Source organism: Helianthus annuus, chromosome 13 (assembly GCF_002127325.2).
Source record: "Helianthus annuus cultivar XRQ/B chromosome 13, HanXRQr2.0-SUNRISE, whole genome shotgun sequence".
NCBI classification, from domain to species: Eukaryota; Viridiplantae; Streptophyta; class Magnoliopsida; order Asterales; family Asteraceae; genus Helianthus; species Helianthus annuus.
Genome location: NC_035445.2, coordinates 93516507 through 93532377, shown reverse-complemented (window position 1 = coordinate 93532377; position 15871 = coordinate 93516507). Strand labels below are relative to the sequence as shown.

At 37.4% G+C, this 15871-nt stretch overlaps 1 protein-coding gene across 1 annotated transcript; it reads left to right on the top strand.

The window, feature by feature from the left end:
- Positions 1–3466: 3466 nt before the first annotated feature.
- LOC110898666 (protein adenylyltransferase SelO) lies at positions 3467–9130 on the top strand. Its single transcript, XM_022145479.2, has 8 exons — positions 3467–3964; positions 4084–4193; positions 4710–4766; positions 4847–5146; positions 5566–5816; positions 6165–6471; positions 7405–7678; positions 8644–9130. Exons 1-8 carry the CDS (start codon positions 3677–3679, stop codon positions 8896–8898), a joined length of 1842 nt encoding a protein of 613 aa, XP_022001171.1. The 5' UTR covers positions 3467–3676; the 3' UTR covers positions 8899–9130.
- The last annotated feature ends 6741 nt before the right edge of the window (positions 9131–15871 follow it).

The following is a 15871-nucleotide window of genomic DNA, read 5'->3' as shown; positions in this document are numbered from 1 at the left end:
ACACATGTTGGTGATCTAAGAACACTTGTAGACTTGTGTGGCAATGATCTAAGGTCCCAAATTTACTATAAAAGGACCATAAGTTGCAACCAAGTTCTTCACACCTTCATTCTGCTTTCTAATCATTTCTAAAGCTCAAGCATTCTCTCTAAGCTTCACAAGTCGTGCATAGGACTCTTGTAAGTATGCTCCACCCTTTCTTGGTTAAGTTTTGCTTAGATTTAGCTTAAAAGTCAATCCGTCGTAATTAACGATTGACTTAACAATAAATCACAAATGGTCCAGTGATTAATCGAAGTAAAGGTAGTTATATGTTGGTAATTATGTGGGCATTAAACCCCTAAAAGGGCACCCTCTGATTCCCACTCTAACTAGTCCGAATGTCGAGTCAAACTTGCTTAGAAAAAGTCAACAGAATGCTAAATTGCGATTTTATGCATAATCAGTAATGTAGATGGCGTGTAACCTGTTTTAACACTCATTCAACATGATAATAAGTATATTAACTAGTCTAAGCTTGTTTGATCCGACCGTTTACTGTTTTGACCCGGTTCGGAACCGAAATTCGCAAAACTTTGACTTTTGCTTTGACTTCAGTTCTGACCCGTTATGGTATGATTTAGATATGCCTTAGGACTCTCTTAGGACCAGGTTACATGATGGTATAACCCTCTGTGACCGGTTCATCGTTTGTCCGAGTCTTTCACACATTTCCGTTAAAAGCTCAAAAGTTGACCATAACGCCCTTTTACTTTAAAACGAGAATTTTGGATATGCGAAAGGACAATAACCTTAGTTACTGATTTCTAAGCATGTCCCTAAAATTTCACGTCAATCCGAGGTCTAGAATAGGAGTTATGCTAAATAGCGCAATTACGGAAACTTTAGTAATTAAACGGCGCAATTAGCATAAAGCCTATCTAAACCCAAATTTCGACACCAAACCTTTTACACACTGATGTAAAATAATATTTTGAGATTTTAAAGATTTTTAATTATTTTTAACCTGCTCATAACCTGCGGTTATGGCACCGATTCGGTAATTACCGAATATACCCTTTTCGGACATAACTTGAGTTCTACATGGTATTTTGACCCGATTGCCGTTGCTACTGATTTTAAATAACAAATAGAGTATTTTGGACTTTATAAAATGTTCGGAAAAACTCAGATTTCCTGTAGAACTCAGAAACCTCTTTTATAATCTTTAAAATGACCAAAATACCCCTACGGGGCGTATGTTGGATTTAAACTCGTTACGGGCATAATGGAAGGTATTCTACTGATACCACAACCTCTTTAGAGCATAATAACTTAGGAAACCTGTGTAGGACTCTTGCGGTTACCTGTTACGCCTGTTGCGCGCACGGTTCGGTTTATGTAACTAGTTTACATAAACTAGCCGAAACGGGTCAAACCTTATTGTTTTTACTTCAAAATCCAGAGTGTGGTTATATTACCCATATAAAACAAGTTTTCAAACTTGTTGGGTCCAAACCACATTCCATTCCCGGTTTTCGCCTTTCACGCGATTAAACAGTAATTATCCTTTGAAACTGACCGGTCTAAGCTAATGCTAAATTAAAGACCCGTTAGGATTCTAATAGGTTGTTATAAACCTACGTTCCAGAATAGGAGACCGGTAAAAGATACTTGCATTTGTTTGATTGAGGTTATTACTTGCTCAGGTAAATACTTTTAACTTATTTTCTGTTATACGGGCTTGGGTTACGGTATATAAAAAATACCGCTTGGTCGGGCAATTGACCCCAACTCATTAGTAGTTGGATATTATCAATGTGACCCGTTTAAAAATTTGTTTTGTTGGCTTTACGCCTTTGGGAGTTTAATGACCATGTCCCGGATATCCTTGGCATCATTTTACGAAATGGCCACGACCTCGACACGCGGGTGTAGGCGTACACCCGACAATGTGTCTATATTATTAAAGGTATAACCGTTGGTTTTCCCGCCACGGCTTTATGCTTTGTGGCGTGTCTATTAACCTTAAACCTGGCATGACCCGGGCGACCGAACGCATAGTGAACATGTAATTCTTTTACAAGATTTAATTCATAAATTATCCCAAGTTATAAAGAGTTTGTGCCTTGTGCATTCAAATCAATTTTATTAAACATTTTACAAAAGTGTCGGTTGAATGTATTTACTAGTGTAAACTGACGTATTTTCCCCAAAAGATTAAATGCAGGATCTACACGAAATGGGCTGGCCACTCCTTAGCATCGTTAGAGTCTCGCAAGCTTGGGATGCCAATATCTGTTGAACAATATTTCTATTTTTATTTTGATCCCCTGTGGATTTGTTTCGACTATTCGTGATACTTGGATATTACAATCGATGGTTGAAATATAATCTATCTTTATGCTTCCGCTGTGCATTTAAATATTGTGGTTTGACTATATTGTTGCCAACTACGTCACGGTAATCCCCCACCGGGCCCACCGGTGAAACACGTGGAAATCAGGGTGTGACAGGTTGGTATCAGAGCCAACGTTGAGTGAATTAAACACTATCCTTATGTGTTTAGTCTCAATGACACAATTGCACATACTCGAGTCTAGACAAGAACATAGGACAAATTCGAATTGTGGTTCTAGTTTGTCTTTTATTGTTTATTGTTGATTTAAAACTGTTTAAGCAGAAAATATGCCATCAGCAATTAGAAGAGGAGGAAGAGGCAAAGGGTCGATCACTACTCATAATGATCACGAGGCCGGACCTTCACATATGCGAGCTCCTTCCAGCACAAGGAGTGAAGAACCTCAGAGGCGTAGAAGAAACCTCTTTGAGCCCGCAAGACGGTCTACCTCACACAGTTCGACACCTTCATACCGTCACTCTTTTGGACCAAATTCGGAGAACGAGCCCAGTAACCCTCAACCTTCGTTTATACCTCTCCAGCGTTCTGTTTCGCACCGTTCCTATGGCGATCCCACTCCTTTCTTCCAAAGCCAGTTCAACCCGGCTGATTATGTCCAAGAACCAATAGGTTATAACCCTTTAGGACCCGAAGACCATTTCTCCGAAGATAATGCGGTAGATATGGACGAGGACACGGATCCCATAGAACCTGCACGAGGTACTCCCAACCATCCTATCGAGATCTCTGATGGGTCATCCTTTCATGGAACACCCTATCAAGGTCCCGACAGCTACCAGGCGAGGTTTAACCAGTGCGAGTGGTACTTTACGCCCTCTCACCATTCATCACCTCACCAGCAGCAGCAGCAGCAACAGGAAAATAATAGATCAAGTGTTGTTGAGTGTTATTGAGGCAATATAAAGCCAAATTACACTATGTTGCTCCACAAGAGTAACGATACATCAAGATATGCATGATGTGATGCTAAAGAAAAATAATAGACCACAATCTAAACATTTTATTTGGAAACACGTCTAATATTCGTGCATATCCTTCAAATGCACAAACTTTCATTGCATATTATGTGGTGCTCCGGAACAGTCGATTCAAACGCCGCTGAAATCAGCTCAACCAGAATTCATTTGACCCGATTTATTACATATCTTTCAATTTCACAAATTTTTATTCCAATATCATGCCGTGTCCAATTCATAGCCCCTAACCAAAACCCACAAACATCATACCAATAAAAATGTCACACAACTAAAACAAACCACACCACCAACAACCACCATGCTTTCACACCTAACCACCTCACTCTCTCACACCCCTTCCACCGTCTTCCGCCGCCGTCTCCGCCCAATCCCACCACACCCCACTTCAAAATCCTCCAAATTTCACCGGAAAACACCATCTTTCTCCACAAACATTTCAATGAATTCACCTACAGATTTATCAGTCGACTCTATCACCGATGGATTAAACAAACAATCAAAATTGAAACTTGAAGATTTGAATTGGGACCATTCATTTGTTCGTGAATTACCCAGTGATCCTCGTACAGATGTTATTCCAAGACAGGTTAAATTCTTATCTTTTTATTATAAAAATCTTTTTATTGCATTGATCAAGATATGTTTGACCCAAATTTATAAATGCTAATTAGATGATTTTGGGTGTGTTTTTTCATAATCTTTTAGGTGTTTCATGCTTGTTATTCAAAAGTATCCCCTTCTGTTCAAGTGGATAACCCTAAGATAGTTGCATGGTCTGAATCAGTTGCAGAGATTCTTGATTTAGATCCTAAAGAGTGGGTTCTTTTTTAATTTTTTAATTTAATTAATTTATTTATTAGTTGATATTTATCTACCATGATGTTTAAGGCTGCAAACGGACCGAACGGACACGAACAAGATTTGTTCGTTAAGGAAATGAACGTGTTTGTGTTCGTTTGTTAATTTTAGATATGCAAACGAACACAAACAAGCGTTCATGAACAAAACATATAATAAACTGATACGTATTAAATATTTTATTTGTCGGAATTTTGAAGTAATTAAATAGATATAAAATCTAAAACACTAATGAACTATCGAACAGAAACAAACATAAACGAATACGTTATTGAACGCTCACGAACATAAATGAACGAACACGGCCTCTGTTCACGTTCGTTCATTTAACCAAACGAATGAACTTTCTTGTTCGTGCTCGTTCATTTATTAAAACTGTTCGCTAAATGTTCGGTTCGTTTGCAGCCCTAACGATGTTTATATAAAGTTATGTCAAAATCTTGAAAGTTGAAACTGTTCTTGGTGTTTTACAGATTCGAAAGACCCGATTTCCCACTTTTGTTTACGGGGGCATCGCCTTTAGTAGGAGGGTAAGCAAAAACCATCACTTGGTTGTTTTCAGTTAAAGTTTCACTAAAAGTTTAAAACTTGAAGTCTTCACTGTTTTCAGGCTTTCGTATGCTCAATGTTATGGCGGGCATCAGTTTGGGACGTGGGCGGGTCAATTAGGTGACGGGCGGGCGATCACACTCGGTGAACTTGTGAATTCTAAGTCTCAAAGATGGGAACTTCAGCTAAAGGGTGCTGGAAAGACTCCGTATAGCCGATTTGCTGACGGTTTAGCGGTTCTTCGTAGTAGTATTCGGGAGTTTCTTTGTAGTGAAGCGATTTATAATCTTGGGATTCCGACAACTCGTGCTCTTAGCCTTGTAACGACGGGGAATTATGTTAGACGTGACATGTTTTACGAGTGAGTTTTGTGTAAAGCGTTATTTTTCATTTTAGACATACATAAGTTTTTTTATTCTTTAGAGTAACGTACACGGATGGTCCTTGTGGTTTATCAAAATTTTGGATTTGGTCCCTAGCTTTCTTAAAGTACACGAATGGTCCTTGTGGTTTGCACTTTGCAACACATTTAGTCCCTAGCCAACAAATCTAAAGTTTTTAGCATGTCCAAGTTAGGGACTAAATGTGTTACAAAGTGCAAATCGCACAGACCATCCATGTGACTTTTGGCAAAGTTGGGGACTAAATGTGTTACAAAGTACAAACCATAGGGACCGTCCGTGTACTTTTGGAAAGCTAGGGACCAAATCCAAAATTTTGGTAAACCACAGTGATCATCCGTCTATTTTATTCAATTATTTATAATGTGTTGAAATGCAGCGGCAATCCAAAAGATGAACCGGGTGCGGTTGTATGCCGAGTTGCGCAATCATTCCTGCGTTTCGGCTCGTATCAAATACATGCTTCAAGAGGAGAAGAGGATTTTAAAATCGTTAAAACGTTAGCCGATTACACCATAAAACATCACTTTCCTCACATAGAAAGTACGAGCAAAAGTGGTCGTTTATTTTTCTCCTCAACGGGCCAAGAAAACGATTCCGTTGTGGATCTAACTTCAAACAAATATGCAGGTAAACATTATATTATATGTATTACATTTGCAAGTTATGTGAATAGTACTTCGCTTTAATTGGTTACTTTCTTTTATAACTTTTAATTTCATCCCCTATACTATTCATAATATACGTTTTAAACCCATTTTATTATTATTATTAATATTATTATTATTATCATTATTATTATTATTATTTAATTTGATCTTTTTAATAGCAAGTGTCTGTTCCGTAATGAATCAAACCGATACTGACCGAATTCCCGTCGCGTAGTGCGGAGAATCTCACTAGTTATAACATATAAATATAACATTTTTTGATTATGGATTGTGATCTAATGCTATCTGTAACTGGTGGATGTATCAGCGTGGGCGGTGGAAGTTTCTAAACGTACGGCTTCATTAATCGCCAGCTGGCAGGGCGTTGGTTTCACACACGGTGTGATGAATACCGACAACATGAGTGTTTTGGGCCTCACGATTGATTACGGGCCGTTTGGATTTCTTGACGCTTTTGATCCAAGTTTCACCCCGAATACTACTGATCTTCCGGGTAGACGGTATTGCTTTTCGAATCAACCTGATGTCGGTCTATGGAATATGGCTCAGTTTGTATCAACTCTTTCTTTAGCTAACTTGATAAGCGAGAAGGAGGCCGATTATGCCCTCGAAAGGTATTTGACCCTTTTGCCTTTCTCCCTCCATAAGTGGCCTGTTTGACTATAAAAGTCAAACTGCATCTTTTCTTTAGTGATTTAATTTTGGAAAAATTACAGGTTTTGTCCTTTATCTTTATACCACTTTTCAGGTGGTGTCCTTTTTAACGAATGTTGACAGGCGGTGTCCTTTACTAGGTATTTTGTTGCAAGTTTAGTCCTTTACACCCAACCCAGTTAAAAAACCCTGTTAATTGTTGGGTGTAAAGGACTAAACTTGCAACAAAATACCTAGGTAAAGGACTAAACTTGCAACAAAATACCTAGTAAAGGACACCGCCTGTCAACAATTAACAAGGTTTTTTAACTGGGTTGGGTGTAAAGGACTAAACTTGCAACAAAATACCTAGTAAAGGACACCGCCTGTCAACATTCGTTAAAAAGGACACTGCCTGAAAAGTGGTATAAAGATAAAGGACAAAACTTGTAATTTTATAGTAAAATGTCCATTTCGTCCCTGAGGTTTGGCCACTTTTGCGACTTTCGTCCAAAGGTTTGTTTTTCCGCATCTGGATTCAAAAAGTTTGAAATCTTCATCCACCCAATTAACTCCGTTTGTTTATTCTGTTAACTTGAAGGATATTTTAGTATTTTTTAACTAAGTACAAGTTTATAATGCATAAGGTACATCATCTATGTACCTTATGCAATATAAACTTATGCATTATGAACTTAGTTAAAAATATTAAAATATCCTTCAAGTTAACATAATAAACAAGCGGAGTTAGTTGGGTGGATGAAAATGGCAAGATTTCAAACTTTTTGGATCCAGATGCGGAAAAACAAACCTTTGGACGAAATCGAAAAGTGGCCAAACGTCAGGGACGGAAATGGCATTTTACTCGTGATTTTATTAGCTAGCGGATTTTGTAACATCTTATTTCGCTGCAGATATGGTACAAAATTTATGGACGACTACAAAGCGGTAATGACCAAAAAACTCGGGCTACAAAACTATGATAAAGAACTTATAAGTAATCTGCTTAACAATATGGCGGTTGACAAAGTTGACTACACAAACTTCTTTAGATTATTATCCAACGTTAAAGCCGACCTAACCACCCCAGATGAAGAGTTGTTGGTCCCACTTAAGCCGGTTTTACTAGACGTTGACCAAGAACGCAAGGAGGCTTGGACCAGTTGGGTCAAAACTTACATTCAGGAGGTAATTTGGCTGCTGAATATATATGAACAAAATCATGCATTTTTATAATTAGTTAGTAAATTTTTTATATTGTATATAGAGGTGGCATTTTCAACCGATTTGCCTAATGTTTTGTCGGTTTGGGATTTAGGATATCTCCTGATGGGTCAAACGTTTAAAATCTTAAAGATACATAAATTGGAACGGGTCAAGTGGGTCGGCTAGGATATCTCATGAATCACTTTATTATGAAAAATAATTAGATGGTTTTCTAATTAGGGGTGCAAACGTGCCGAGCGGCTCGCCTGCTGCTCAAGATCGGCTCGAGAATAAACTCGAAACGAGCCGAGCCTTATCGAGCCCGAGCAGAGCTTGAGCCTAAAATAAAACTCATTTATTTATCGAGCCCGAGCTCGAGCCTGGCATGTGAAGCTTTGTCATGATCGTTGAGCTTTATCGAGCCTTAGTGTAATCCAGCCTTAGTGTAAAATTAGTTTTTCTAAATATTTAATAACATTTACCCCTTATTTAAAGTCGTCTGGTAAATGAGCTAAGCCGAGCTTATTTAAACTTGTTTACCTGCTGAGCCCGAACTTAAAAATAAGCTTGTTTAGTAAACGGGCCCGACCTTCACTTATCGAGCTCGCAAGCATAAACAAGTCTATTATTTATATTGGTTTTATTTAATATATTAATTAATAGATAAGAAACGAGCCAACCTCGAGCTTGAAAAACTACCAACGAGCCGAGCTCGAGCACTCATAAGTTAATTGAACTCTGGCTCGGGCTTGGCTCGGCTCGGCTCGGCTCTTTTACACCCTTAGTTTTTCTTAAAAAGCTGCCTCTTTTTATCTTAAACCAGTTGACCCGTTGACCCAAACTGCTTGGACCCATATTAATCACCTGAAACCGTTCGACCCGTTGCCCAACCTCCCCATGATTCTTCATTATGTGTAATTGGTGGTTTTTTCGGTATGATATCACAGTTATCTGGTAGTGGAGTTTCCGATGAGGATAGAAAAGCTTCGATGAACTCTGTGAACCCGAAATACATTCTTCGAAACTATTTGTGTCAGAATGCAATAGACAAGGCTGAACAAGGCGACTTTGAAGAAGTGAGACGGTTGCTTAAAGTAATGGAAAGGCCGTACGATGAGCAACCCGGTATGGATGAATATGCGCGTTTGCCACCTGCATGGGCCGATCGTCCAGGTGTACGCATGCTCTCTTGCTCATCATGAGCCGACGTTGACAAATGTTATGTGTATATAGAACATTTACGCAATATCGTTGGTAATATACTAATGTGTTGTATATCTATGTTTGTCGCGCTATTCGTTTAGTCGGTTTTGAATTAGATATTGTAAAAGTTGAGATGGAGACTGGCTGTAATTTTTCAGAACAATCTTTGTCAAACAATTCATGGTTTCTTGAAATTTTATTTATACACTATTAAAAGTGTAACATCAACAACATATGGTATAATTATACACATCCATATGTGTTTTTTTCATATGACATCAGGGGCGGACCTACCTTAGGGGAAGGGGTAGCCTCCGCTACCGCTTGGCGCTTCGGCAGTAGTATAAATTTTAGAAAACTTTGATGTTTTTTTGATTTCGTTACCGTTTTTTTATAAAATGTTACCGCTAAGAAGATTTTCTAGATCCGACACTGTATGACATGAGAAAAGCACTTTTATGTTTGAAATTAAAATTTAAAGTTGCTTTAGAAAATGTCACAAGAAAGTCCATGCAAAATCATATGTTTAATGTATAGAAAGTTTTAGTTTATTTTATTTTAAGATAAACAAAGCTATTATTAAATTAGCATATATTTTAATTATATTTAAACATAAAGAGGGAAACTTTTGAAAAAAGTGTGGGGCATTTTCCTCTGAATTCTAAGCAAATAAAAGAATATTTAAGAACATGGGTGATCATGTGACTCTTAAGCATGATACCACATCACCTCCCTCCTTTATGGAAAAATCTTGTTTGAATTAAACTTTCTATTACACAAGTTGTTCTATATATGTTGTAAAGTTGGTGTATTATGTACTTTTAGTGTATAAATCATCTTATATTATTTTTTATTTTAATAAATTATTTTCTCTTAAAAGATAACATAATCTAAATAAACCTAACAATAAGAAAACCAATTAGTAATTTAGCATGCTAGAGAAATGGGTGATTTTAAAAACGTCTCACATGATATCTGTCTGGTTTGCCCCTCTTACAACAAAAAACGCCTCATTCCCTCTCTCCTCTTCGTCTCACGTGGATACCTGTCTGGATTGCACAAGATGGACAATTGCACGTTAAATGCATTGTACCGGAGCTCAAGGGACACACGACTGAAGGCCCATGCTAAACCACCCAGGCTCGCTTGGCCCGTGCGCTTGTGTTGCCACAAAGGAGTTGGACCCACCATGCCCATGCCATGGCTTGATCATGGCTTCCTTTTTACATATAAAGTGAATGATCTAAAACGCGTATTTGGTGCACATAAAGCACAAACTTTTACAATCTTCAACTCTACAAGACTACACTTTACACTTGTTTCTTTCTTTAAAAATGCTTTCTTTTCAATTATTTAAATAAAACTTGTCACACTTCACATGCTTTGTCAGACTTTACCATCCAGTTATATAATGTGTTGTGTTGCCATCTTTCTTAAAACAATATATTTCTTGCATTTCATTCTCTTCAATACCATATTCAAGATCACCAAATCATATAAACACCATGGCTTACAAAGTAGTCATTTTTATAATCTCTTTGATTTTCTTTCATCATCTAGTTTGGTGCTCTCCTACTTCCATATCATTTCCTGTTAAAGATAGAAGTCAGCCAAGAAGATTATTAATGGGTTCATCTATGACCTCAGTTTCCACAGATCCATTAGGTGCACGCGTGAACGGGCCCGAGACCATGGTGGAAGCGAGTTTGAGGAAACGCCCACCGAGTTCTTCAAACCCGACACAAAACTAGTTAATTATCATGTAGAAATGAAGCAGAGAAACCAATATAGTTTTTCTTATTTTCCCATAAGTTTTCTTGATTTTATTTGTTAATTTACTTCTTAGTTTGGGCAGGGAAGGAGATTTGGATGTATAAAGTCTTGAGTTTGTAACTAATATATCATTCTTTAAATTTGTTAATGTGATTTAGCTAATGGTATTGGTTTTGTAATATTAGTGGTGGCTTGCTATATAGTATATACATATATAAAGTGTTTGTTGTATTTCTTTACTTAAAATTTGTACAAGTGTTTCTTGCGATTCTTTAGTTAAAATTGGGCGTGTATTGAACGCATATACATATAACGTTAAAACGTTAAGTGGGTAATATCTTTCTTTTGTTGATTCCTTATGGTCTATTTATGTCATCATATTAGAAAGTAAAGAAGATAGATTCCTATGTCATTACCTCAATGGAGGTAGGAATCATGTTCGTGTGATGAAATTTCATCTCGAATAAGTTTAGAAAGCGAAATATCGATCAAATGAATCATCAAATGGAAGTGGTCCAAATGAAGAGCATCCCACTTTTGAGCATCTATAGTTTGAGGGGGGGGGGGGGGATATCGATTTGGGACTCTATAAAATGGGTTGATAGGAGTTCAGTTTTTGTCATCAAACATTTAGCTAGTCTAGTTCTTTGGATGATTTAGTTTTCACTTCAATCATCAAGGAATAGTCTTGTGACATGAATTTTGAAACATGGTTGTTAGTGGTGCAATGAGGGACGCCGAGTTGGTGTATCCCATGCGGGAAGTGGGATCATTAACGCGGCGTCGTCATTGCACCGCCAACATCTTTGTTTCTTTGAAGAACAGTTTTGTAGAAACTCGTTTAAGAACTATACAAGTCTGTGATTTATTGTAAAACATGGTATGGTTTTACTCTAGTTACACCCCCTCTACCCTTTTATGTCTCTCTCTTTTTTTTTTTTTTTTTTTTTTTTTTTTTTTTTGTTATGGGCACACGCATGAAGAGAAAACCTTGATTACTTGACGGTTCCAAAAGATCATTCAATGAATTGTCTTGTCAGAACCAAAAGCAAGTTTCTCAAAATGGGCTTTCACTAGAAAAATGACATACTTATGTTAATAGTTATCACTCAAAATCTTAACTCTAGGAAATACTCAGGAAAACAATTTGGACACTCACTAGATTTTAGACTATCTTCTATGATCTCGTCTAAACTCGAGCTCGACTTATTTAACTCGACTTATTTATTAAGTACATGTTTATTTTGTTACTGAGATGTTGGTGATTTAGGGTCATCAGCCATTTTGGGTAATTATTACTATTACTATTACTATTACTATTATACTAATAATACAACTGAAATGAACAGTAATTTTATTATATTATAATAACATATTAATATAATAATGAGTAAACTGTCATTTTGGTCCCTGTGGTTTGGGCATTTTTGCCATTTTAGTCCAAATCTCAAACTTTTTAAATCTAGGTCCATGTGGTTTCACTTTTGTTGCCATTTTAGTCCAAAATCCCAAAACCCCCTATTTTGACTGTTACAACATATCTATTTTGTCTTATTGTTCAGGGGTATTTTGGTCATTTAAGATTATTATAACATACCCCTCTGTCTCTCTCTTCTCTATCTCTCAGATCTTCATCTTCTTCTCTCACTCTCTCAGATCTTCACAAAACCCAGATATTACCCACTGCATCACTCTCAACAACCCCACAATCTCACATATCATCTTCATCTTCATCTTCTCGCATCCAACACACACTAACTCAAAGAATCCACACTCCCCCTCATATTTACAAACACCCAGCAGCAATTCTCCTAGAACTCTGCACTTCACTCCAAGAACTTCACCGAATCATCCCTCTAATCATCAAAAACGGTCTTTATCAAGAACACCTCTTTCAAACAAAGCTTGTGAGCTTGTTCTGCAAATACAACAGCTTAACTGAAGCCACCTGTGTTTTAGAACCAATTAAAGACAAAAAACGATGCTCTTTATCACACAACGCTTAAAGGGTATGCTCAGAATTCTTCTATTTCTGATGGGTTTTCGTTCTTTTGTCGTATGGTAGAAGATGGTGTGCAGCTTGTAGTGTATAACTTCACGTATTTGTTGAAGGGTTTGCTCCTACACCGCTTGCAACGGAAGTGTGTATTTTTTGGTGTTTGTGGTTTGCTCCGACACCACTGCCTCCATAACTGCCACCACGGCCTCTGTATCCACCACCGTAGGCACCGCTAGCAAATCCATTTCCTCCGCCACCACTGCCTCCATAAATTCCGCTGTATCCACCACTGTAGGCACCGCCAGCAAATCCATTTCCACATACAAGAGCTAACCGATCGGAAGAGAGAGAGAGAGAGAGAGAGAGAGAGAGAGAGAGAGAGAGAGAGAGAGAGAGAGAGAGATGGTGACAGTGACGTTGTGGTGAGAAGAAGAAGATGGTGGCTGTGGTGAGAAGGAGGTGGTGGTAGCGGCTGTGGTGAGGAGGTAGTGGTGGCGGTGGTAAGAAGAGAGGAGGAGGTGGCGGTGGTGGAGTTGGAGGTGGCTGTGGAATTAGGGTTTGGGTTAAGGGTTTTTGCTCTGCATCTGTATTTGGGGAAGATGATGGTGAGACATCATCTTATTTATATGTTAATTTAGTTTATTAATTATTAATATATTATATTAAAATTAGATGGACAAAAATGCCCCTGAACTAAAAGACAAAACATCCAGCTTTCATCAGTGAAAATAGGGGGTTTTTAGATTTTGGACTAAAATGGCAACAAAAGTGAAACCACAGGAACCCAGGTTTAAAAAGTTTGAGATTTGGACTAAAATGGCAAAAGTGCCCAAACCACAGGGACCAAAATGGCAGTTTACTCTATAATAATATTACTATATATTATAACATATTAATATCTATATATAATTAAAAATTTAGTTATATGAACTATTTTACAACCTTCATTAATGAGACTCTTAAATACATGAGTCTCTTAAATACATTCTTTCTTCAAAGTAATAAAATTAATATTATAATTGTAACAAATTAGACTTAAAATAAAATTAAAGATAACGTAACTGAATTAATGGAATTAAAGGAATTTTAAAGGAATTAAAGGAATAAAAAAACTTTAAACATTTACTTTAAACCTTTATTAAGATAACTGGGTTTTCTACCCTTTTAGTAATTTTGTCATACGTACACATCTTTAAGCAACATGTACAAAAGTGGCAAGCTATTTTAAAGGGGGTAAACTTGCCAATTATACAAAAATTTAAGACACTTTAGGGGTATTTTAGTGATTTCGACACCTCAATGTCATTAATTGAATTTTTTTTCATGAATATTATCAATGTAATCTTCCAGAACACAAACTGTCCAAGTTCTAAACCGACTTTGATAGTTATTGAGGATTTATGATGAAAATTAGATGTTCAAGCTATTAAACGGTTCTTATACAATCGTTCAATTGTCTCCTGCAAGCCACAACACCCACCCACTGTGGCTCAACGAGTACAAATCGATTGTCACCGTTGCCGCCGCTGTCACCACCGTCCAACCAGACTCACCACCGCCTCTGTTCGCCAGCGTCACAGGCTACCGACGCCATGAAATTATTCTAGGCCATCGACACGTGGCATCCATCACTCATACTGCATCCATATTTAGGCCATCGACACCACTCCTCCAGTTAATACCACCGATCACCAGCGCTCTGCCGGCAACCACACCGCTACTCCACACACGCTGGCTCAAACCAACGTTGCCTCACCCTCGATCTTCCCCAAATCGAAGTCGGCGAGATTAGGGCTCCACAACCTAAGCGACGGTTTCATCTGAGATTAGGGCTCCAACAGGTACGAACAAGCTTTCTAATTTCAGTTATCTTTAGGTTAATGTTCTCATATTTGAGTGTTTTTTTGGGGCTCATGCTTGAGTGGAGATGAATTTCAACAGGTACGAACTAGCTTTCTAATTACGTGGCGATAAAGAAAGAAAAGCCTGAGTTTTTTTTATAGTTTGCAGAGCAATGCTGATTTGTTGTTTGGAGGAATTACAATTGTGGGGGTAGTAGCCATGTGGATTTATCCTAGATCGCATGAAACCCACTATCCCTAATGCTTTTAAGGTGAACCTTTATATTTTTCATGTTCATTATGGCTCTGTAATTTGTTTATTAATTAAACATTTTAATAAATGTTTATAGCGTCTCTCGCCGGCAACCTTTTTGGGTGCATTATTTTGCTTCAGTATGTTTTGTTTCAACAACCCATATGCGTGCATCTATAGTTTTCTTTTTTATTAGAATTTGTGATGCAATGCTATTTTTTTGTTCGGGAAACAGGTAATCTGCCTTGGGAAGTATAGTGTGAGAGTGTAGAGCCAGAGCAATAGCCGATCATCACTCGATGCGCAAGTTTAGGTACACACTCCTATTTTAATCATTTGTTTTACGAATATAAGAATTTTGTCGATGATCATACTTCATATTGCTTATTCGTAAAGATGAACTTAAATGGGAATTGCCAAGACAAGCTGGCACGATTGATAGGTTCATGAAAATTCATATATATATTTATGCTAAAAGCCTCCAATTATGTATATACTTCATTAATTAATTGTGTAAATGGACAAGTTTGGTATATGCTTTATATAAAATTGGCCAAATATGAGTTGTTTTTGCAAATGGCTAATCATATGTGCTCTGCGCATTCTTGACTTGCATTTTTTTTGTCAATATAGGATAGCTGCTGATTAAGAGTTACTTTAATTAGGTTTTCTATTATTGTTGCACGACGGAGGGTTTTGTTTTATCAACGGATCTGAGCCGATAAACAAAACAATCTGATAAAAGACTAAAGATAACCAGATTGACTAGCAGATCTTGAAGAGGTAACTGCCACTTTTGTTGGGTTGTTGATTAATCACCGCATCCAAATAACTATAAGGCAAAATTTTCACTACAAGGAAGTTATATAAAAATCCACCATAGTTGCTTAATGTTGAACCTTTTCTATAATATTCCCATGTGCAACTTAAACATTGATCGTTTGTTGTAGCTTGGCTGGAGCTTAATATTTTGTTACTAATATAGTATACTGAAAGTATGCTGAAATGTTTTCCCATGACTGTGAGGCGCATGAAGTTGCCTGTGAGCATGTAAACTCATGTTGTGTTCTTCTAGAAAAAGTGGATTAAGTTTAAGATTAATGGCC